At 32.7% G+C, this 25,965-nt stretch overlaps 1 protein-coding gene and 1 long non-coding RNA gene across 15 annotated transcripts in view; one reads left to right on the top strand and one right to left on the bottom strand.

Moving 5' to 3' along the window:
• Positions 1-5,994, top strand: part of auts2a (activator of transcription and developmental regulator AUTS2 a) — a 152,877-nt gene extending 146,883 nt beyond the window's left edge. For 7 of the 14 annotated variants that reach the window (XM_077591962.1, XM_077591961.1, XM_077591964.1 and 4 more), the window contains 3 exons: positions 80-310; positions 431-677; positions 3,713-5,994. In XM_077591962.1, coding sequence (XP_077448088.1) covers positions 80-310; positions 431-677; positions 3,713-4,937 — 1,703 coding nt within the window. In that variant the 3' untranslated portion in view covers positions 4,938-5,994. The remainder of the gene's footprint in view (positions 1-79; positions 311-430; positions 678-3,712) is intronic. The other 7 variants (XM_077591967.1, XM_077591968.1, XM_077591973.1 and 4 more) reach the window with 4 other exon arrangements.
• LOC144067900 (uncharacterized) lies at positions 23-25,965 on the bottom strand. The gene is made up of 8 exons (XR_013298062.1): positions 25,855-25,965; positions 23,823-23,972; positions 22,937-22,984; positions 22,158-22,248; positions 6,027-6,092; positions 5,519-5,638; positions 3,683-4,090; positions 23-649 (listed from the first exon to the last, which is right to left on the bottom strand). It is a non-coding gene; the product is annotated as an uncharacterized LOC144067900 (long non-coding RNA).

Genomic DNA, 25,965 nt, shown 5'->3' with positions numbered 1-25,965 from the left:
ACATAAAAAAAACAAGACCATGTAGAGTAAGGCTTTTATTTTTTATTAAAATGACAATGTTCTTGTTTAATGTTCTCAGGTCCAACACACCCATCGGCTGGTCCCTTCAGCCATCCACCCCACCATCACGGAAACTTTCTGAGCCCAGCACCACACTTGGGTAAGAGTGCCGTTTGTCTTCACATTATTGAAAAAAAGGTTCTAAATCTATCCTGTTTGGTTCCAGAACCTTTCAGTAGGCCACCCTCTTTCGGCGGCCTGGGAGCTCTCAGTTCGTCGGCGTTCGGAGGACTGGGGAATCCGGCACTAAGTGAGTTTGAGCCTCGCGACAAGGCGTTCTCTCAAAGTGAATTTGAAGGCAAACACCATAGCTGTGCCGTAGTAGAGATACGCATTTAACTTGTGTCCTGTTGTGCTTTGCCGCGTGTTGAATCCCTGGCAGCGGCTAACTCCATGTTTGGCCATAAAGATGGCCCCAACCCGCAGCAGCACTTTGGCGTCGGCCCCAACAGCAACCACCAAGAGCCCTGGAACCGCCTGCACCGCACCCCGCCTTCTTTCCCCACACCACCGCCTTGGCTGAAGCCTGGAGAATCGGAGAGGAGCGCCTCGGTCAGCTCCCACGAGCGGGACGCTGACAAACGGGACTCTGTCGGTAGTAAAGACGACAAAGACAGGTGAGTCTATTTCTCAAAATGTAAGTATATGCGTATGTGTGTACACGTGTACGTATACATGTACGCGTGTACACGTACATGTGTACATGTGTGTACATGTACACATGCACACATGTGTGCATGTGTACATGTACACATGCACACATGTGTGCATGTGTACATGTGTACATGTACACATGCACACATGTGTGCATGTGTACATGTACACATGCACACATGTGTGCATGTGTACATGTACACATGCACACATGTGTGCATGTGTACATGTACACATGCACACATGTGTGCATGTGTACATGTACACATGTACACATGCACACATGTGTGCATGTGTACATGTACACATGCACACATGTGTGCATGTGTACATGTACACATGTACACATGTACACATGCACACATGTGTGCATGTGTACATGTACACATGCACACATGTGTGCATGTGTACATGTACACATGCACACATGTGTACATGTACACATGTACACATGCACACGTGCACATGTGTACATGTACACATGTGTACATGTACACATGTGTACATGTACACATGTGTACATGTACACATGTGTACACGTACACATGTGTACACGTACACGTGTACATGTACACATGTGTACATGTACACATGTGTACACGTACATGTGTACGTGTACACATGTACACGTGTACACATGTACACATGTACACATGCACACGTGTACATGTACATGTACGCATGTGTACACGTACACGTGTACATGTGTACATGTGTACATGTATACATGTGTACACATGTACACGTGCATGTGTACATGTACACATGTGTACACATGTACACGTGCATGTGTACATGTACACATGTGTACACATGTACACGTGCATGTGTACATGTGTACACGTACACATGCACATGTGTACATGTGTGCATGTGTACATGTGCGCATGTGTACATGTGCGCATGTGTACATGCACACATGTGTACGTGTACATGTACACATGTGTACGTGTACATGTACACATGTGTACGTGTACACGTACACATGTACACATGCACGTGTACATGTACACATGTGTACATGCACATGTGTGCATGTACACATGCGTACATGTGCATGTGTACATGTACGCATGTGTACATGTACACATGCACACATGTGCATGTGTACATGTACACATGTGTGCATGTGTACATGTACACATGTGTACATGTACACATGTACACGTACACATGTACACATGTGTACATGTACACATGTGTGCATGTACACGTACACATGTACACATGTGTACATGTACACATGTGTGCATGTACACATGTGTGCATGTGTACATGTGTACATGTACGCATGTGTACATGTACACATGTACACATGTGTGCATGTGTACATGTGTACATGTACGCATGTGTACATGTACACATGTACACATGCACACGTGTGCATGTGTACATGTGCGCATGTGTACATGTGCGCATGTGTACATGTACACATGTGTACATGTACACATGTGTACATGTACACATGCACACATGTGCATGTGTACATGTACACATGTGTGCATGTGTACATGTACACATGTGTGCATGTGTACATGTACACATGTACACATGTGTGCATGTACACATGTGTGCATGTGTACATGTGTACATGTACGCATGTGTACATGTACACATGCACACATGTGCATGCGTACATGTACACATGCACATGTGTGCATGTACACATGCACATGTGTGCATGTGCACACATGTGTACATGTACACATGTACACATGTGCATGTGTACATGTACACATGTGCACACATGTGTACATGTACACATGTGCATGTGTACATGCACACATGTGCATGTGTACATGTACACATGTGTACATGTACACATGTGTACATGTACACATGTGTACATGTACACATGTGTACATGTACACATGTGTACATGTACACATGCGCATGTGTACATGCACACATGCACATGTGTACATGTACACATGCACACATGTGCATGTGTACATGTACACATACACATGCACACATGTGCATGTGTACATGTACACATGTGCATGTGTACATGTGTGCACATGTACACATGTGTACACATGTGTACATGTACACATGTGTACATGCACACATGCACATGTGTACATGTACACATGTGTACATGCACACATGCACATGTGTACATGTACACATGTGTACATGTACACATGCACACATGTGCATGTGTACATGTGTACATGTACACATGAACATGTACACATGCACACATGTGCATGTGTACATGTACACATGTACACATGTACACATGCACGTGTGCATGTGTACATGTACACATGTGCATGTGTACATGTACACATGTGCATGTGTACATGTACACATGTGTACATGTACACATGCACACATGTGCACATGTACACATGCACACATGTGCATGTGTACATGCACACATGTGCATGTGTACATGTACACATGCACATGTGTGCATGTACATGTGTACATGTACATGTGTACACGTACATGTACACATGTGTACATGTACACATGTGTACATGTACACATGTGTACATGTACACATGTGTACATGTACACATGTGTACATGTACACGTGTACATGTACACATGTGTGCATGTGTACACGTGTACATGTACACGTGTACATGTACACATGTGTGCATGTGTACATGTGTACATGTACACATGTGTGCATGTGTACATGTGTACATGTACACATGTGCATGTGTGCATGTGTACATGTACACATGCACACATGCACACATGCACACATGTGCATGTGTTTATGTACACATGCACACATGTGCATGTGTACATGTACACACGTGTACGAGTACACACGTGTACACGTAAACGCGTGTACATGTATACATGTACATATATATATACATATACATACATATATATATATATACATATACACATATACACATATATATACACACATATATATACGTATATACACATACAGTTTAATCTAAAACGTGAAGTTCAAAAACAGACCTCCAAACTGTACCTAGAAGTGTGTTTTTGGGTGTGTTTCCAGGGATTCGGCGGAGAAAAGGCACTCCAGCCACCCTTCTCCGGTCCCGGTGACCGCCATGAGTCTTCTCGGTCACAGTCGTCCTCCCGACCACCACAGGAGCCACGTGCCTCCGTCCTCTGGAGAAGCTCTAAGAGACAAAGAGAACAAGTTAAAAGACAGGGAAAGGGAGCCCCCGGATTCTTTAAAAGATAGCGGCGTGGATGAGCCCAAAGTCAAAGACAACCAACTTGGCGACAGGGACGCCATCCACGATGGGAAGTTGTCGGACGACAAGGTGTCCAACAGAGGCGCAGCATCGCCCTACGTACGGCAGACGAGCCTGGAGCGCCCCAACGGCGGCCTGAGCAGGGAGTTGGCGGAGAAGAAGGGGGAGCTGCCCTTTGAACACAAGAGGAACAGTGAGATCAAAGTGAAAGAAGAGCGAAAGGAGGACCAAGACGCGGCGGAGAAAGCGGGCGAGCACCCATTGGCGCCCGCAGTGCCGCACCTCCACCCTCCCGCCTCCATGCCGATGCCCATGGGCATGACGGGAGTCCACACCATCAACAGCATGAGCGGTCTTGAGAGAACTCGAGTGGTGGCGCCCTTCATGGGTATGAGCCCCATCCCTGGCGCCGAACGCTTCCCTTACCCCGCCGCCTTCCATTGGGACCCCATGAGGGACCCTTACAGGGGATTGGACGTGCACAGACGGGAGCCTCTGGCCAGGGACCTGTTCCTCAGGAACGATCCTCTTCAACGGTTGACAGCGCCCCGCCTTTACGAGGCCGAGCGGTCCTACCGGGAGCGCGAAGCCCACGACTTCAACCGCGACCACTTGCACCCTTTGGCCTTGGAGCAGAGGCGGGAGCACGAGCGCGCGCACTTGGAGGAACGCGAGCGACTGCTCCGGGAGGAATACGAGCACCGCCTTCACCCCGCCATGCACCATCCAGCCCTCGACGGACATCTACCCCACCACGCTCAGGGCCTCGTGGGCCCGGGACTACCGGGCATGCACTACTCCAGGGTCAGCCCCTCCGTGGCGGCGGCGGCTGCTGCTGCTGCAGCGGCCGCCGCTGCCCATCAGAGCAGTATTCTTAAGACTCCGCCCACCGCCTCACTTAGCGCCCCACCCCCACTCATCCCTACACTGGGTGCCAGGCCGGCCTCGCCCAGACGGACCACCCCCTTGACCACTGACATAAGAGACAGACCTCCTCACAAGGACATCGAGGCACGGTGAACTGCAATTAGCACTTAGCTTTGGGCAAAAGTGAGACTGTAACATAGCTGTGAACGAAAATACGGTCGAGCAAGGAATCGATTTTTGGCGTTAATTTCCGAAAGCAACCTTTTGATTTTTCGGTGTCGCGTCTTTTTATTGTACAGCCAAAGGGGGATGGAGATTTTGGAATGTACAGATACTTTAGCACTGACGGACAGCAAATGTTATAAATAAATGTACAGTCACTGTGCTCGCTTTGTATGGATCATGGTACAAATATGCAAAAAGAGTCATTTGAAAGCTTTACTTTGGACAAATGTACATAAAGGAGAATTTAGGGAGTGATTCCGAATGTGCTTTTTGCATTTTGGATGGACGCAGCTGATTACGCATTGTACCAGAGACCCCCACCCCGCGTTCTACTATGCAACAAATTTGGCTCACCACAAAAAAATAAACGCCGTATTCTCTCCACAACTTTACACACTACAAATCGCTTGGTACTTTGTTGGGACAATCCGAGGGATGAAATTGCGTTGAAAGAAATTTGTGTCCGAAAGAAGCGGCAGCGCAAATGGAGAGAAAAATCTTAAACTCACGTGACTGCCTTTGGTCTTGGAAAACGGCGTATTTGATCCATCCATAAAAGGCGTGTAAAGTTCTTGTTATGAAAATAGGTCATGTTGGTGTATACAAAGTGCTTTCTTGAGTTGTGGTACCTACAAAATTAAAAAGACAAAAAAATCAAACTATGGACATTTTGTTTCTAACAAGAAGAGATCTATTTTAGTAGTGCGCTTCAAATTTGGTGAACCTTTCGTGCAGTGTTATTTTACTTCAACATTGAAATGTACAACAACACAGCCATAGTGGCGTTAGCTGATGCGTATTGCTAAAAGATTGTCAAATGAGTTTTTTTTTATAATTTGCTGTTAACTTGTACAGATAAAAAAAGAGGAAAATCTCTGTAGATTGTGTACAAATTGATAAAAAGAAGTAACTGAATCTTCAGCATGTCCCTCATTCAAAATGTGTTATGTAAATTGTGCCATGTTATTAAAAAATGTGTACTGAATTTGTCTGAGAGTTTTTTTTTAAAGCACTCACTTTAGGGTAGAAGACATGGAAGGTTCAGGTCTTAAACGGTGGCATCAGAAGGTCCCCAACTTGGAACTAAAATAATCAGAGAAAAGTTACTATACTGTGCCTTTTTAAAGAAAAAAAGCCTTACTATACTATGTCGTTTTTTTTAAAGAAGAAAGCCTTACTATACTATGTCGTTTTTTTAAGAAAAAAGCCTTACTATACTATGTCGTTTTTTAAGAAAAAAAGCCTAACTATGTCGTTATTTTTTAAGAAAAAAAGCCTTACTATACTGTATCGTTTTTTTTAAAGAAGAAAGCCTTACTATACTATGTCGTTTTTTTAAGAAAAAAGCCTTACTATACTATGTCGTTTAAGAAAAAAAGCCTAACTATGTCGTTATTTTTTAAGAAAAAAAGCCTTACTATACTATGTCGTTATTTTTTAAGAAAAAAAAGCCTTACTATACTATGTCGTTTTAAAAAAAAAAAAGCTTTACTATACTATATCGTTTTTTAAGAAAAAAAGCCTTACTATACTATGTCGTGTTTTAATACAAAAAGCCTTACTATACTATGTCGTGTTTTAAGACAAAAAGCCTTACTATACTATGTCGTTTTTTTAATTAAAAAAGCCTTACTATACTATGTCGTTTTTTTAATTTAAAAAGCCTTACTATACTATGTAGTTTTAAAGAAAAAAGCCTTACTATACTATGTCGTTTTTTTAAGAAAAAAAGCCTTACTATACTATGTCGTTTTTAAGAAAAAAGCCTTACTATACTATGTCGTTTTTTAAGAAAAAAAGCCTTACTATACTATGTCGTTTTTTAAGAAAAAAGCCTTACTATACTATGTCGTTTTTTAAGAAAAAAAGCCTTACTATACTATGTCATTTTTTAAGAAAAAAAGCCCTACTATACTATGTCGTTTTTAAGAAAAAAGCCTTACTATACTATGTCGTTTTTTAAGAAAAAAAGCCTTACTATACTATGTTGTTTTTTTAAGAAAAAAAGCCTTACTATACTATGTCGTGTTTTAAGACAAAAAGCCTTACTATACTAAGTCGTTTTTTTATTTAAAAAGCCTTACTATACTATGTCGTTTTTTAATTTAAAAAGCCTTACTATACTATGTAGTTTTAAAGAAAAAAGCCTTACTATACTATGTCGTTTAAGAAAAAAAGCCTTACTATACTATGTCGTTTTTTAAGAAAAAAAAGCCTTACTATACTATGTCGTTTTTTAATTAAAAAGCCTTACTATACTATGTTGTTTTTTTAAGAAAAAAAGCCTTACTATACTATGTCGTTTTTTAAGAAAAAAAGCCTTACTATACTATGTCGTGTTTTAATACAAAAAGCCTTACTATACTATGTCGTGTTTTAAGACAAAAAGCCTTACTATACTATGTCGTTTTTTTAATTAAAAAAGCCTTACTATACTATGTAGTTTTAAAGAAAAAAGCCTTACTATACTATGTCGTTTAAGAAAAAAAGCCTTACTATACTATGTCGTTTTTTAAGAAAAAAAAAGCCTTACTATACTATGTCGTTTTTTAATTAAAAAGCCTTACTATACTATGTTGTTTTTTTAAGAAAAAAAGCCTTACTATACTATGTCGTTTTTTAAGAAAAAAAGCCTTACTATACTATGTCGTGTTTTAATACAAAAAGCCTTACTATACTATGTCGTGTTTTAAGACAAAAAGCCTTACTATACTATGTCATTTTTTAAGAAAAAAAGCCTTACTATACTATGTCGTTTTTAAGAAAAAAGCCTTACTATACTATGTTGTTTTTTAAGAAAAAAAGCCTTACTATACTATGTCGTTTTTAAAGAAAAAAGCCTTACTATACTATGTCGTTTTTTTGAGAAAAAAGCCTTACTATACTATGTCGTTTTTTTGAGAAAAAAAGCCTTACTATACTATGTCGTTTTTAAGAAAAAAGCCTTACTATACTATGTCGTTTTTTAAGAAAAAAAAGCCTTACTATACCATGTCGTGTTTTAAGACAAAAAGCCTTACTATACTATGTCGTGTTTTAAGACAAAAAGCCTTACTATACTAAGTCGTTTTTTTATTAAAAAAGCCTTACTATACTATGTCGTTTTTTAATTTAAAAAGCCTTACTATACTATGTAGTTTTAAAGAAAAAAGCCTTACTATACTATGTCGTTTTTTAAGAAAAAAAGCCTTACTATACTATGTTGTTTTTTAAGAAAAAAAGCCTTACTATACTATGTCGTTTTTTAATTAAAAAGCCTTACTATACTGTTGTTTTTTTAAGAAAAAAAAGCCTTACTATACTATGTCGTTTTTTAAGAAAAAAAGCCTTACTATACTATGTCGTGTTTTAAGAGAAAAAGCCTTACTATACTATGTCGTGTTTTAAGACAAAAAGCCTTACTATACTATGTCGTTTTTTATTTAAAAAGCCTTACTATACTATGTCGTTTTTTAATTTAAAACGCCTTACTATACTATGTAGTTTTAAAGAAAAAAGCCTTACTATACTATGTCGTTTTTTAAGAAAAAAAGCCTTACTATACTATGTCGTTTTTTAAGAAAAAAGCCTTACTATACTATGTCGTTTTTTAAGAAAAAAAGCCTTACTATACTATGTCGTTTTTTAAGAAAAAAAGCCTTACTATACTATGTCGTTTTTAAGAAAAAAGCCTTACTATACTATGTCGTTTTTTTAAGAAAAAAGCCTTACTATACTATGTCGTTTTTTAAGAAAAAAAGCCTTACTATACTATGTCGTGTTTTAAGACAAAAAGCCTTACTATACTATGTCGTGTTTTAAGACAAAAAGCCTTACTATACTAAGTCGTTTTTTTATTAAAAAAGCCTTACTATACTATGTCGTTTTTTAATTTAAAAAGCCTTACTATACTATGTAGTTTTAAAGAAAAAAGCCTTACTATACTATGTCGTTTTTTAAGAAAAAAAGCCTTACTATACTATGTTGTTTTTTAAGAAAAAAAGCCTTACTATACTATGTCGTTTTTTAATTAAAAAGCCTTACTATACTATGTTGTTTTTTTAAGAAAAAAAGCCTTACTATACTATGTCGTTTTTTAAGAAAAAAAGCCTTACTATACTATGTCGTGTTTTAAGAGAAAAAGCCTTACTATACTATGTCGTGTTTTAAGACAAAAAGCCTTACTATACTATGTCGTTTTTTATTTAAAAAGCCTTACTATACTATGTCGTTTTTTAATTTAAAATGCCTGACTATACTATGTAGTTTTAAAGAAAAAAGCCTTACTATACTATGTCGTTTTTTAAGAAAAAAAGCCTTACTGTACTATGTCGTTTTTTAAGAAAAAAGCCTTACTATACTATGTCGTTTTTTAAGAAAAAAAGCCTTACTATACTATGTCATTTTTTAAGAAAAAAAGCCTTACTATACTATGTCGTTTTTAAGAAAAAAGCCTTACTATACTATGTCGTTTTTAAAGAAAAAAAGCCTTACTATACTATGTTGTGTTTTAAGACAAAAAGCCTTACTATACTATGTCGTTTTTTAAGAAAAAAAGCCTTACTATACTATGTCGTTTTTAAGAAAAAAGCCTTACTATACTATGTCGTTTTTTTAAGAAAAAAGCCTTACTATACTATGTCGTTTTTTAAGAAAAAAAGCCTTACTATACTATGTCGTTTTTTAAGAAAAAAAGCCTTACTATACTATGTCATGTTTTAAGACAAAAAGCCTTACTATACTATGTCGTTTTTTTATTAAAAAAGCCTTACTATACTATGTCGTTTTTTTAATTTAAAAAGCCTTACTATACTATGTAGTTTTAAAGAAAAAAGCCTTACTATACTATGTCGTTTTTTTTAAGAAGAAAAGCCTTACTATACTATGTCGTTTTTAAGAAAAAAGCCTTACTATACTATGTCGTTTTTTAAGAAAAAAAGCCTTACTATACTATGTCGTTTTTTAAGAAAAAAGCCTTACTATACTATGTCGTTTTTTAAGAAAAAAAGCCTTAATATACTATGTCGTTTTTTAAGAAAAAAAGCCTTACTATACTATGTCGTTTTTTTAAGAAAAAGGCCTTACTATACTATGTCGTTTTTTAAGAAAAAAAGCCTTACTAAACTATGTCATTTTTTAAGAAAAAAAGCCTTACTATACTATGTCGTTTTTAAAGAAAAAAAGCCTTACTATACTATGTCGTTTTTTTATTAAAAAAGCCTTACTATACTATGTCGTTTTTTAATTTAAAAAGCCTTACTATACTAGGTAGTTTTAAAGAAAAAAGCCTTACTATACTATGTCGTTTTTTAAGAAAAAAAGCCTTACTATACTATGTCGTTTAAGAAAAAAGCCTTACTATACTATGTCGTTTTTTAAGAAAAAAAGCCTTACTATACTATGTCGTTTTTTTATTAAAAAAGCCTTACTATACTATGTCGTTTTTTAATTTAAAAAGCCTTACTATACTATGTCGTTTTTTAAGAAAAAAGCCTTACTATACTATGTCGTTTTTTAAGAAAAAAAGCCTTACTATACTATGTAGTTTTTAAAGAAAAAAAGCCTTACTATACTATGTAGTTTTAAAGAAAAAAGCCTTACTATACTATGTCATTTTTTAAGAAAAAAAGCTTTACTATACTATGTCGTTTTTAAAGAAAAAAAGCCTTACTATACTATGTCGTGTTTTAAGACAAAAAGCCTTACTATACTGTCATTTTTTAATTTAAAAAGCCTTACTATACTATTTCGTTTTTTAAAAGAAAAAAGCCTTACTATACTATGTCGTTTTTTAAGAAAAAAAGCCTTACTATACTATGTCGTGTTTTAAGAAAAAAAGCCTTACTATACTATGTCGTTTTTTTATTAAAAAAGCCTTACTATACTATGTCGTTTTTTAATTTAAAAAGCCTTACTATACTATGTAGTTTTAAAGAAAAAAGCCTTACTATACTATGTCGTTTTTTTAAGAAAAAAAGCCTTACTATACTATGTAGTTTTAAAGAAAAAAGCCTTACTATACTATGTCATTTTTTAAGAAAAAAAGCCTTACTATACTATGTCGTTTTTAAAGAAAAAAAGCCTTACTATACTATGTCGTGTTTTAAGACAAAAAGCCTTACTATACTATGTCGTTTTTAAAGAAAAAAAGCCTTACTATACTATGTCGTGTTTTAAGACAAAAAGCCTTACTATACTATGTCGTTTTTTTAATTTAAAAAGCCTTACTATACTATGTAGTTTTAAAGAAAAAAGCCTTACTATACTATGTCGTTTTTTTAAGAAAAAAAGCCTTACTATACTATGTCGTTTTTAAGAAAAAAGCCTTACTATACTATGTCGTTTTTTAAGACAAAAAGCCTTACTATACTATGTCGTTTTTTAAGAAAAAAAGCCTTACTATACTATGTCATTTTAAAGGGGGAAAAAAGCCTTACTATAATATGTCGTTTTTTGTAGGAAAAAAGCCTTACTATACTATGTCGTTTTTTTAAGCCTTACTATACTATGTCGTTTTTTAAGAAAACAAGCCTTACTACACTATGTCGTTTTTTAATTAAAAAAGCTTTACTATATATACTATGTCGTTTTTTAAAGAAAAAAAGCCTTACTATACTGTCGTTTTTTAATTTAAAAAGCCTTACTATACTATGTCGTTTTTTAAGAAAAAAAGCCTTACTATACTATGTCGTTTTTTAAGACAAAAAGCCTTACTATACTATGTCGTTTTTAATTTAAAAAGCCTTACTATACTATGTTGTTTTTAAGAAAAAAGCCTTACTATACTATGTCTTTTTTTTATTAAAAAAGCCTTACTATACTGTCGTTTTTTTATTAAAAAAGCCTTACTATACTATGTCGTTTTTTAAGACAAAAAGCCTTACTATACTATGTCGTTTTTAATTTAAAAAGCCTTACTATACTATGTTGTTTTTTAAGAAAAAAAGCCTTACTATACTATGTCGTTTTTTAAGAAAAAAGCCTTACTATACTATGTCGTTTTTTAAGGAAAAAAAGCCTTACTATACTATGTCGTTTTTTAAGAAAAAAAGCCTTACTATACTATGTCGTTTTTTAAGAAAAAAAGCCTTACTAAACTATGTCATTTTTTAAGAAAAAAAGCCTTACTATCCTATGTCGTTTTTAAAGAAAAAAAGCCTTACTATACTATGTCGTTTTTTTATTAAAAAAGCCTTACTATACTATGTCGTTTTTTAATTTAAAAAGCCTTACTATACTAGGTAGTTTTAAAGAAAAAAGCCTTACTATACTATGTCGTTTTTTAAGAAAAAAAGCCTTACTATACTATGTCGTTTTTTAAGACAAAAAGCCTTACTATACTATGTCGTTTTTAAAGAAAAAAAGCCTTACTATACTATGTCGTTTTTTTATTAAAAAAGCCTTACTATACTATGTCGTTTTTTAATTTAAAAAGCCTTACTATACTAGGTAGTTTTAAAGAAAAAAGCCTTACTATACTATGTCGTTTTTTAAGAAAAAAGCCTTACTATACTATGTCGTTTTTTAAGAAAAAAAGCCTTACTATACTATGTCGTTTTTTAAGAAAAAAAGCCTTACTATACTATGTAGTTTTAAAGAAAAAAGCCTTACTATACTATGTCATTTTTAAAGAAAAAAAGCCTTACTATACTATGTCGTTTTTAAAGAAAAAAAGCCTTACTATACTATGTCGTGTTTTAAGAAAAAAAGCCTTACTATACTATGTCGTTTTTTTATTAAAAAAGCCTTACTATACTATGTCGTTTTTTAATTTAAAAAGCCTTACTATACTATGTAGTTTTAAAGAAAAAAGCCTTACTATACTATGTCGTTTTTTTAAGAAAAAAAGCCTTACTATACTATGTCGTTTTTTAAGAAAAAAAGCCTTACTATACTATGTAGTTTTAAAGAAAAAAGCCTTACTATACTATGTCATTTTTTAAGAAAAAAAGCCTTACTATACTATGTCGTTTTTAAAGAAAAAAAGCCTTACTATACTATGTCGTGTTTTAAGACAAAAAGCCTTACTATACTATGTCGTTTTTTTAATTTAAAAAGCCTTACTATACTATGTAGTTTTAAAGAAAAAAGCCTTACTATACTATGTCGTTTTTTCAAGAAAAAAAGCCTTACTATACTATGTCGTTTTTAAGAAAAAAGCCTTACTATACTATGTTGTTTTTTAAGACAAAAAGCCTTACTATACTATGTCGTTTTTTAAGAAAAAAAGCCTTACTATACTATGTCATTTTAAAGGGAGAAAAAAGCCTTACTATAATATGTCGTTTTTTGTAGGAAAAAAGCCTTACTATACTATGTCGTTTTTTTAAGCCTTACTATACTATGTCGTTTTTTAAGAAAACAAGCCTTACTACACTATGTCGTTTTTTAATTAAAAAAGCTTTACTATATATACTATGTCGTTTTTTAAAGAAAAAAAGCCTTACTATACTGTCGTTTTTTAATTTAAAAAGCCTTACTATACTATGTCGTTTTTTAAAAAAAGCCTTACTATACTATGTCGTTTTTTAAGAAAAAAAGCCTTACTATACTATGTCGTTTTTTAAGACAAAAAGCCTTACTATACTATGTCGTTTTTAATTTAAAAAGCCTTACTATACTATGTTGTTTTTAAGAAAAAAGCCTTACTATACTATGTCTTTTTTTTATTAAAAAAGCCTTACTATACTGTCGTTTTTTTATTAAAAAAGCCTTACTATACTATGTCGTGTTTTAAGACAAAAAGCCTTACTATACTATGTCGTTTTTAAAGAAAAAAAGCCTTACTATACTATGTCGTGTTTTAAGACAAAAAGCCTTACTATACTATGTCGTTTTTTTAATTTAAAAAGCCTTACTATACTATGTAGTTTTAAAGAAAAAAGCCTTACTATACTATGTCGTTTTTTTAATTTAAAAAGCCTTACTATACTATGTAGTTTTAAAGAAAAAAGCCTTACTATACTATGTCGTTTTTTTAAGAAAAAAAGCCTTACTATACTATGTCGTTTTTTAAGAAAAAAGCCTTACTATACTATGTCGTTTTTTAAGAAAAAAAGCCTTACTATACTATGTCGTTTTTTAAGAAAAAAAGCCTTACTATACTATGTAGTTTTAAAGAAAAAAGCCTTACTATACTATGTCATTTTTTAAGAAAAAAAGCCTTACTATACTATGTCGTTTTTAAAGAAAAAAAGCCTTACTATACTATGTCGTGTTTTAAGACAAAAAGCCTTACTATACTATGTCGTTTTTAAAGAAAAAAAGCCTTACTATACTATGTCGTGTTTTAAGACAAAAAGCCTTACTATACTATGTCGTTTTTTTAATTTAAAAAGCCTTACTATACTATGTAGTTTTAAAGAAAAAAGCCTTACTATACTATGTCGTTTTTTCAAGAAAAAAAGCCTTACTATACTATGTCGTTTTTAAGAAAAAAGCCTTACTATACTATGTCGTTTTTTAAGACAAAAAGCCTTACTATACTATGTCGTTTTTTAAGAAAAAAAGCCTTACTATACTATGTCATTTTAAAGGGGGAAAAAAGCCTTACTATAATATGTCGTTTTTTGTAGGAAAAAAGCCTTACTATACTATGTCGTTTTTTAAGCCTTACTATACTATGTCGTTTTTTAAGAAAACAAGCCTTACTACACTATGTCGTTTTTTAATTAAAAAAGCTTTACTATATATACTATGTCGTTTTTTAAAGAAAAAAAGCCTTACTATACTGTCGTTTTTTAATTTAAAAAGCCTTACTATACTATGTCGTTTTTTAAGAAAAAAAGCCTTACTATACTATGTCGTTTTTTAAGAAAAAAAGCCTTACTATACTATGTCGTTTTTTAAGACAAAAAGCCTTACTATACTATGTCGTTTTTAATTTAAAAAGCCTTACTATACTATGTTGTTTTTAAGAAAAAAGCCTTACTATACTATGTCTTTTTTTATTAAAAAAGCCTTACTATACTGTCGTTTTTTTATTTAAAAAGCCTTACTATACTATGTCGTGTTTTAAGACAAAAAGCCTTACTATACTATGTCGTTTTTAAAGAAAAAAAGCCTTACTATACTATGTCGTGTTTTAAGACAAAAAGCCTTACTATACTATGTCGTTTTTTTAATTTAAAAAGCCTTACTATACTATGTAGTTTTAAAGAAAAAAGCCTTACTATACTATGTCGTTTTTTTAAGAAAAAAAGCCTTACTATACTATGTCGTTTTTAAGAAAAAAGCCTTACTATACTATGTCGTTTTTTAAGACAAAAAGCCTTACTATACTATGTCGTTTTTTAAGAAAAAAAGCCTTACTATACTATGTCATTTTAAAGGGGGAAAAAAGCCTTACTATAATATGTCGTTTTTTGTAGGAAAAAAGCCTTACTATACTATGTCGTTTTTTTAAGCCTTACTATACTATGTCGTTTTTTAAGAAAACAAGCCTTACTACACTATGTCGTTTTTTAATTAAAAAAGCTTTACTATATATACTATGTCGTTTTTTAAAGAAAAAAAGCCTTACTATACTGTCGTTTTTTAATTTAAAAAGCCTTACTATACTATGTCGTTTTTTAAGAAAAAAAGCCTTACTATACTATGTAGTTTTAAAGAAAAAAGCCTTACTATACTATGTCATTTTTTAAGAAAAAAAGCCTTACTATACTATGTCGTTTTTAAAGAAAAAAAGCCTTACTATACTATGTCGTGTTTTAAGACAAAAAGCCTTACTATACTATGTCGTTTTTTTAATTTAAAAAGCCTTACTATACTATGTAGTTTTAAAGAAAAAAGCCTTACTATACTATGTCGTTTTTTCAAGAAAAAAAGCCTTACTATACTATGTCGTTTTTAAGAAAAAAGCCTTACTATACTATGTTGTTTTTTAAGACAAAAAGCCTTACTATACTATGTCGTTTTTTAAGAAAAAAAGCCTTACTATACTATGTCATTTTAAAGGGAGAAAAAAGCCTTACTATAATATGTAGTTTTTTGTAGGAAAAAAGCCTTACTATACTATGTCGTTTTTTTAAGCCTTACTATACTATGTCGTTTTTTAAGAAAACAAGCCTTACTACACTATGTCGTTTTTTAATTAAAAAAGCTTTACTATATATACTATGTCGTTTTTTAAAGAAAAAAAGCCTTACTATACTGTCGTTTTTTAATTTAAAAAGCCTTACTATACTATGTCGTTTTTTAAAAAAAGCCTTACTATACTATGTCGTTTTTTAAGAAAAAAAGCCTTACTATACTATGTCGTTTTTTAAGACAAAAAGCCTTACTATACTATGTCGTTTTTAATTTAAAAAGCCTTACTATACTATGTTGTTTTTAAGAAAAAAGCCTTACTATACTATGTCTTTTTTTTATTAAAAAAGCCTTACTATACTGTCGTTTTTTTATTAAAAAAGCCTTACTATACTATGTCGTGTTTTAAGACAAAAAGCCTTACTATACTATGTCGTTTTTAAAGAAAAAAAGCCTTACTATACTATGTCGTGTTTTAAGACAAAAAGCCTTACTATACTATGTCGTTTTTTTAATTTAAAAAGCCTTACTATACTATGTAGTTTTAAAGAAAAAAGCCTTACTATACTATGTCGTTTTTTTAATTTAAAAAGCCTTACTATACTATGTAGTTTTAAAGAAAAAAGCCTTACTATACTATGTCGTTTTTTTAAGAAAAAAAGCCTTACTATACTATGTCGTTTTTTAAGAAAAAAGCCTTACTATACTATGTCGTTTTTTAAGAAAAAAAGCCTTACTATACTATGTCGTTTTTTAAGAAAAAAAGCCTTACTATACTATGTAGTTTTAAAGAAAAAAGCCTTACTATACTATGTCATTTTTTAAGAAAAAAAGCCTTACTATACTATGTCGTTTTTAAAGAAAAAAAGCCTTACTATACTATGTCGTGTTTTAAGACAAAAAGCCTTACTATACTATGTCGTTTTTAAAGAAAAAAAGCCTTACTATACTATGTCGTGTTTTAAGACAAAAAGCCTTACTATACTATGTCGTTTTTTTAATTTAAAAAGCCTTACTATACTATGTAGTTTTAAAGAAAAAAGCCTTACTATACTATGTCGTTTTTTCAAGAAAAAAAGCCTTACTATACTATGTCGTTTTTAAGAAAAAAGCCTTACTATACTATGTCGTTTTTTAAGACAAAAAGCCTTACTATACTATGTCGTTTTTTAAGAAAAAAAGCCTTACTATACTATGTCATTTTAAAGGGGGAAAAAAGCCTTACTATAATATGTCGTTTTTTGTAGGAAAAAAGCCTTACTATACTATGTCGTTTTTTAAGCCTTACTATACTATGTCGTTTTTTAAGAAAACAAGCCTTACTACACTATGTCGTTTTTTAATTAAAAAAGCTTTACTATATATACTATGTCGTTTTTTAAAGAAAAAAAGCCTTACTATACTGTCGTTTTTTAATTTAAAAAGCCTTACTATACTATGTCGTTTTTTAAGAAAAAAAGCCTTACTATACTATGTCGTTTTTTAAGAAAAAAAGCCTTACTATACTATGTCGTTTTTTAAGACAAAAAGCCTTACTATACTATGTCGTTTTTAATTTAAAAAGCCTTACTATACTATGTTGTTTTTAAGAAAAAAGCCTTACTATACTATGTCTTTTTTTATTAAAAAAGCCTTACTATACTGTCGTTTTTTTATTTAAAAAGCCTTACTATACTATGTCGTGTTTTAAGACAAAAAGCCTTACTATACTATGTCGTTTTTAAAGAAAAAAAGCCTTACTATACTATGTCGTGTTTTAAGACAAAAAGCCTTACTATACTATGTCGTTTTTTTAATTTAAAAAGCCTTACTATACTATGTAGTTTTAAAGAAAAAAGCCTTACTATACTATGTCGTTTTTTTAAGAAAAAAAGCCTTACTATACTATGTCGTTTTTAAGAAAAAAGCCTTACTATACTATGTCGTTTTTTAAGACAAAAAGCCTTACTATACTATGTCGTTTTTTAAGAAAAAAAGCCTTACTATACTATGTCATTTTAAAGGGGGAAAAAAGCCTTACTATAATATGTCGTTTTTTGTAGGAAAAAAGCCTTACTATACTATGTCGTTTTTTTAAGCCTTACTATACTATGTCGTTTTTTAAGAAAACAAGCCTTACTACACTATGTCGTTTTTTAATTAAAAAAGCTTTACTATATATACTATGTCGTTTTTTAAAGAAAAAAAGCCTTACTATACTGTCGTTTTTTAATTTAAAAAGCCTTACTATACTATGTCGTTTTTTAAGAAAAAAAGCCTTACTATACTATGTCGTTTTTTAAGAAAAAAAGCCTTACTATACTATGTCGTTTTTTAAGACAAAAAGCCTTACTATACTATGTCGTTTTTAATTTAAAAAGCCTTACTATACTATGTTGTTTTTAAGAAAAAAGCCTTACTATACTATGTCTTTTTTTTATTAAAAAAGCCTTACTATACTGTCGTTTTTTTATTAAAAAAGCCTTACTATACTATGTCGTTTTTTAAGACAAAAAGCCTTACTATACTATGTCGTTTTTAATTTAAAAAGCCTTACTATACTATGTCGTTTTTTAAGAAAAAAAGCCTTACTATACTATGTCGTTTTTTAAGAAAAAAGCCTTACTATACTATGTCGTTTTTTAAGAAAAAAAGCCTTACTATACTATGTCGTTTTTTAAGAAAAAAAGCCTTACTATACTATGTCGTTTTTTTAAGAAAAAGGCCTTACTATACTATGTCGTTTTTTAAGAAAAAAAGCCTTACTAAACTATGTCATTTTTTAAGAAAAAAAAGCCTTACTATACTATGTCGTTTTTAAAGAAAAAAAGCCTTACTATACTATGTCGTTTTTTTATTAAAAAAGCCTTACTATACTATGTCGTTTTTTAATTTAAAAAGCCTTACTATACTAGGTAGTTTTAAAGAAAAAAGCCTTATAGACTATGTCGTTTTTTAAGAAAAAAAGCCTTACTATACTATGTCGTTTTTTAAGACAAAAAGCCTTACTATACTATGTCGTTTTTAAAGAAAAAAAGCCTTACTATACTATGTCGTTTTTTTATTAAAAAAGCCTTACTATACTATGTCGTTTTTTAATTTAAAAAGCCTTACTATACTAGGTAGTTTTAAAGAAAAAAGCCTTACTATACTATGTCGTTTTTTAAGAAAAAAGCCTTACTATACTATGTCGTTTTTTAAGAAAAAAAGCCTTACTATACTATGTCGTTTTTTAAGAAAAAAAGCCTCACTATACTATGTAGTTTTAAAGAAAAAAGCCTTACTATACTATGTCATTTTTAAAGAAAAAAAGCCTTACTATACTATGTCGTTTTTAAAGAAAAAAAGCCTTACTATACTATGTCGTGTTTTAAGAAAAAAAGCCTTACTATACTATGTCGTTTTTTTATTAAAAAAGCCTTACTATACTATGTCGTTTTTTAATTTAAAAAGCCTTACTATACTATGTAGTTTTAAAGAAAAAAGCCTTACTATACTATGTCGTTTTTTTAAGAAAAAAAGCCTTACTATACTATGTCGTTTTTTAAGAAAAAAAGCCTTACTATACTATGTAGTTTTAAAGAAAAAAGCCTTACTATACTATGTCATTTTTTAAGAAAAAAAGCCTTACTATACTATGTCGTTTTTAAAGAAAAAAAGCCTTACTATACTATGTCGTGTTTTAAGACAAAAAGCCTTACTATACTATGTCGTTTTTAAAGAAAAAAAGCCTTACTATACTATGTCGTGTTTTAAGACAAAAAGCCTTACTATACTATGTCGTTTTTTTAATTTAAAAAGCCTTACTATACTATGTAGTTTTAAAGAAAAAAGCCTTACTATACTATGTCGTTTTTTCAAGAAAAAAAGCCTTACTATACTATGTCGTTTTTAAGAAAAAAGCCTTACTATACTATGTTGTTTTTTAAGACAAAAAGCCTTACTATACTATGTCGTTTTTTAAGACAAAAAAGCCTTACTATACTATGTCGTTTTTAATTTAAAAAGCCTTACTATACTATGTTGTTTTTAAGAAAAAAGCCTTACTATACTATGTCTTTTTTTTATTAAAAAAGCCTTACTATACTGTCGTTTTTTTATTAAAAAAGCCTTACTATACTGTGTCGTTTTTTTAAGAAAAAAAGCCTTACTATACTGTCGTTTTTTTAAAGAAAAAAAGCCTTACTATACTATGTCGTTTTTAAGAAAAAAGCCTTACTATACTATGTCGTTTTTTAAGAAAAAATCCTTACTATACTATGTCGTTTTTTAAGAAAAAAAGCCTTACTATACTATGTCGTTTTTTAAGAAAAAAAGCCTTACTATACTATGTCGTTTTTTAAGAAAAAAAGCCTTACTATTCTATGTCGGTTTTTTAAAGAAAAAAGCCTTACTATACTATGTCGTTTTTTTAAGAAAAAAGCCTTACTATACTATGTCATTTTAAAGGGGAAAAAAGCCTTACTATAATATGTCGTTTTTTTGTAAGAAAAAAGCCTTACTATACTATGTCGTTTTTTTAAGCCTTACTATACTATGTTGTTTTTTAAGAAAAAAAGCCTTACTACACTATGTCGTTTTTTAATTAAAAAAGCTTTACTATATATACTATGTTGTTTTTTAAAGAAAAAAAGCCTTACTATACTATGTCGTTTTTTAATTAAAAAAGCCTTACTATACTGTCGTTTTTTTAAGAAAAAAGCCTTACTATACTATGTCGTTTTTTAAGAAAAAAAGCCTTACTATATACTGTGTTTTTTAAAAGAAAAAAGCCTTACTATACTATGTCGTTTTTAAGAAAAAAGCCTTACTATACTATGTCGTTTTTTAATTAAAAAAGCCTTACTATACTGTCGTTTTTTTTAGAAAAAAAGCCTTACTATACTATGTCGTTTTTTAAGAAAAAAAGCCTTACTATACTATGTCGTTTTTAAGACAAAAAGCCTTACTATACTATGTCGTTTTAATTTAAAAAGCCTTACTATACTATGTCGTTTTTAAGAAAAAAGCCTTACTATACTATGTCGTTTTTTAAGAAAAAAGCCTTACTATGTCGTTTTTTAAGAAAAAAGCCTTACTATACTATGTCGTTTTTTTAAGAAAAAAGCCTTACTATACTATGTCATTTTTTTAAAAGAAAAAAGCCTTACTATACTATGTCGTTTTTTAAGAAAAAAAGCCTTACTATCCTATGTCGTTTTTTTAAAGAAAAAAAGCCTTACTAAACTATGTCGTTTTTAAGAAAAAAAGCCTTACTATACTATGTCGTTTTTAAAGAAAAAAAGCTTTACTATATACTGTGTTTTTTAAAGAAAAAAACCTTACTATACTATGTTTTTTTTTTTTTGAAAAAAGCCTTACTATACACTGTCGTTTTTTAAGAAAAAAGCCTTACTATGTTATGTCGTTTTTTTTAAGAAAAAAGCCTTATTATACTACGTCGTTTTTAAAGAAAAAAGCCTTACTATACGATGTCTTTTTTTTAAAGAAAAAAAGCCTTACTATACTATGTCGTTTTTTTAAAGAAAAAAGCCTTACTATACTATGTCGTTTTTTTAAAGAAAAAAGCCTTACTATACTATGTCGTTTTTTTAAGAAAAAAGCCTTACTATACTATGTCGTTTTTTTAAAGAAAAAAGCCTTACTATACTATGTCGTTTTTTTAAAACTTGGGACTAAAATAATCAGAGAAAAAAAACAGCATTAGGTGGTATTTTCGACCTGACCACATGAGGGCGACAACGTGGCGTAAATGCATATCGTCTTAGAATTAAGAGCATTTGAGTCGACTTCTATGACTGCATCAGTCCATAAGTTTTACACAACATGGCAGGCAGAAAGCTAAAAATATACATTTTGGACTAATCTATAGTTATATAAACAGTGGGCCACCTAAAAGTTCAAATTTTCATTCTTAACATTTCATAAGATTTTCCAGACTAGTATTGTCTGCAGTTTTTTCTAATCAGAACTTTTCTATTCACTGAGCTGAAAAATCCTAAATTGCCAAAATCATCAGCACAGCTCGGGTTTAATGTTTTCTAAGCGTCTTGCTCAGAAACTATGGCTCGTCCACTTCTAGCTCTACAGACAAGAGCAACTGGCTGAGTAACAACAACAAAAAAATTATGTGAATGACATTCAATCAGACAAGTGACTTACTTCAAAGTAATGCAGTTCCTAAGTTTTGAAATAGGATTTAGGCGAGGTGACCGACAGCAGAGGAGTTTCTCTCCTTGAGTTGCCTTCATGCCTGCCAGGGGAAAAATTGAATTATTTTACAGGCAAACTACAAATTAATAATCAAATGAAAATTTGATGGTTTAAGCATGCTCAAAAAATCATTTATGCATACATGCATGCATGCATGCATGCATACATACATACATACATGCATGCATGCATACATTCATGCATACATTCATGCATACATTCATGCATACATTCATGCATACATTCATGCATACATTCATGCATACATTCATGCATACATTCATGCATACATACATTCATACATACATACATTCATACACACATACATTCATACACATTCATACATAAATTCATACATACATTCATACATACATACAATCATACATACATACAATCATACATACATTCATACATACATTCATACATACATACAATCATACATACATACATTCATACATACATTCATACATACATTCATACATACATACATTCATGCATACATCCATGCATACATTCATGCACACATTCATGCATTCATTCATGCATAAATTCATACATACATACATTCAAACATACACACACACAAACATACATAAGTAAAGTTAGAGCTGGGCGATAAAACGATAACGATAATTATCATGAAATAATTTTTGTCTCATGCATATGCATGTATATAAAATTCAAATATGTGCATAACGTACAGAATAATACTAATGTATCCAACTTACATTAAATCCGCACATAATCATCACATTCGAGGCAGGTTTCCCCATCAGCTGTAAAAAAAAACATTGTTTAAAAACATGTACAAATCACCATACTAATCACGATTCAGCCCGGTAGCAGCGAAGTTACGAAGGGAAATATTTCTTTTTATTCCTGCAGTATTTCTCTTTTAAAACCAAGTATAAACACTGGACATTCTTACGCTCGCATTTTACTTTTCAATTATGCTAATGCTACTTTAATTGTAGTTATCATTGTGAATACCAGGTGGCGTAAGTGCACGCTTTTGGCTTATTCGGGCGGAGGAAGCGAGACGTATTGGATATCCGAGCAGGTACGACTGTCGGGTCATCTGAACTGAGGCGAACCGGTCGAACTGCTTGACTTCCTTTGACCCGCTCGCGATTCCACCAAAATAATGCGAGCCCACACATGTGGCCCAACTGGAAGAGCGGCATGCTAAGAAAAAGCCACTCCTTGTTTTTGTGTCTGAGCTCAAAGGAAGGAAATAAAGCTTTGGATCCTCGCAGGCTCGTATTTACTTTGAAACACTAGACGTCATCTGACTAGAGCGATACGCTGCCTCACATTATCTGTGCAAACAAGAACATCGGATGCCTGGCTGTAAACAAACCTGCTTCATGCTCAAACGTCTTTGGATAAATATTCATACTTTCTATTTGCCACACACTGCAGGGTTAAACAATTTTTTTTAAAAAAGCAATTATAATAAAATGCCTGTAGTAAACCCCCATCCACACTGACAATAAGGCTAATCATGGCCAAACAAATGCGCCCCACTAAAACACTTTCAAGTGTCTATCCCATCTCTGAGCTGCAAAAACGGTGCTGATGTTGGTACACCCCTAAGAAAAACCACTCACGCACACAAATCGGGCCAAGTGCTCCTGGTTCCTCCATATAGACGGATTACGCTGGGGCCTCTCGAGCAGAGTTCATCGTTAGTTGAACTGTTAAGAAGGGGTAGAACATCTAAGAGGGGGCTTCGGCAGGGGAGGGGAGTTGAGGGCTCCATTTCTGGGAAAGGATGAAATGAAAAATGCATCATAAATCCCCTGTTGAATGCAAGCAGCTCAACACTACGTATGAAAACCATTTAAAAAGATACATGTAATCACAAATCAGCGCCGAGGAGAAGTTAAGCGTCTGATAAGCCTTTATCTGTTGGCCGTCAGCACATACCGTGACGGCCAAGTGGGGAGCTGAACGCTTTCTTCCTGAGAGAGAATGCTCAGATCACCCCATCCTCCCCCATGGCCGTTGACAGAGCGCATTTTGCTAAACGTTTGGGAGGGAGGAATGGTTTGCGTCTTTGTCGAAGAGACGGACGGAATTTACTGGTGAAGCATTACGATCCATTGACTGGAAAGAAAATGTGTAAATGGTCTATAAAGTCAAGGATAACTATGAAAAATTGTGTTTTTACTCATCCTAAAGGTGTTTGATGGTCTGAATGGCTCACTGAGTAAGAGTGTACAATGTAGATGTTGCCTAGGATTGACTAATCCAAGAAGTTTTTTTTTTAAATGGATCACTGGGTTAAAATAATAAAATTTAGTCTTTATGGTCGTACTATATCCAAACACGGCTTAATTCATGCGCCTTTTGAGTGTCTCAATACTTTTTATTTCTTCATTTGGTGCCATTTAATGCCAAATCTGACAATACAAAATAAACGTCCGAGTGATCCTTCATCACGAAAACAATGAATAAATCCACATGATAGCTACTTTTATGACACATCCTATAAAACGCAACAAAATATATTTTGGAGACCTTGCATCCTCATGTCACAATCAGAACATCTAGTGCATTTTCATTATTTATTTTAAAAAATCCTTGAAACTATACAGTATGTATCTTATGTTGAACTGTGGCAATAAAAACAAGTGTGTAGGCGAGAATGAAAAGAAGGATGTTTTCACACAATGTGACCTTCAGAAAACAAGCTACAATGCGATAGGAGCGAACAGATAATTGCATTCACTGTTTATCAAAGTTGATTAAGGTAACCTTTCTATACTCATGGCGTCCCTTCAGATACGCCGTTTTATGACGACGTGTTATCCTTCTCCCAAACAAGGTATTAAACGCGCATCACACTGCCCCAGATATTATCAGACAATGAAATGCAGCTTAATCCGACAGGTTTTTCTCTCATCGCATTAGAGCCATCATTAGAATGACCTTCACCGACCTGATCTAAGCAGGGCCTCATTAGTTCCAAGTTTCGGCTCAAACGGAGCAGACAAATGAGCTTTAATTATTGCAGCGAGACAATTTTTTTTCCGGTCTACATGAAACTGTTATGAGACGGAGCTGGTGTGCACTAAGTTGACATTTGGTGTGTGAGCTCTGACCTTCTCAAACAGCTCCTGAGACAGAAGCGACTGAGGGAGCAGTGACTTCATCTTCCTACGAATACTCAGAACTAAGATGGAGACTGCATATTTTATGTATTAACCATAATGGAGATGATGGGAATATTTTTCACTGTTCACCTGCTTTAAACTGGGGGAAAGATTGCTGCATTCTCCCTTATTTGGCAACCCTGTGCAAGCCATGATTACAACGTTCATAAGTGCATGTGTGATTTTTCTAAACAAGTGTATGATTTTTCTAAACAATAAATAAATGTCTGCGATTTTTTCAAACAAATGCAACCCAGCAAACTCCTAACATTTCTGTAACGTAATCAGATCATGTTTCCCATACACTTATTTTGTCGCCGAAGTCAATTTACTTTGACTAGGTAGCAAATTAACACTAATTTAGAGTCTCCGCGCAGCAAAAGTCAAACGAACAACGTCGCGGAATACGCGGACAAACGATCTAAACAAAATGCATATAATCCAAACAATCGATCTCCATAAATATGGATAAAAATTGAAATACTTACGGCCAGCGTCCAAAACAATTACGCGCAGGTTCGTACCGCGTGAAGCTTCCGCATGCAGACTGCTCATGCGCAATCACCAGATAGTGTACCACAATCACACACGAAGACACT

The sequence above is a fragment of the Stigmatopora argus genome, chromosome 22 (assembly GCF_051989625.1).
Source record: "Stigmatopora argus isolate UIUO_Sarg chromosome 22, RoL_Sarg_1.0, whole genome shotgun sequence".
Lineage (NCBI taxonomy): Eukaryota > Metazoa > Chordata > Actinopteri > Syngnathiformes > Syngnathidae > Stigmatopora > Stigmatopora argus.
This window is presented reverse-complemented; position numbering and strand designations above follow the sequence as displayed.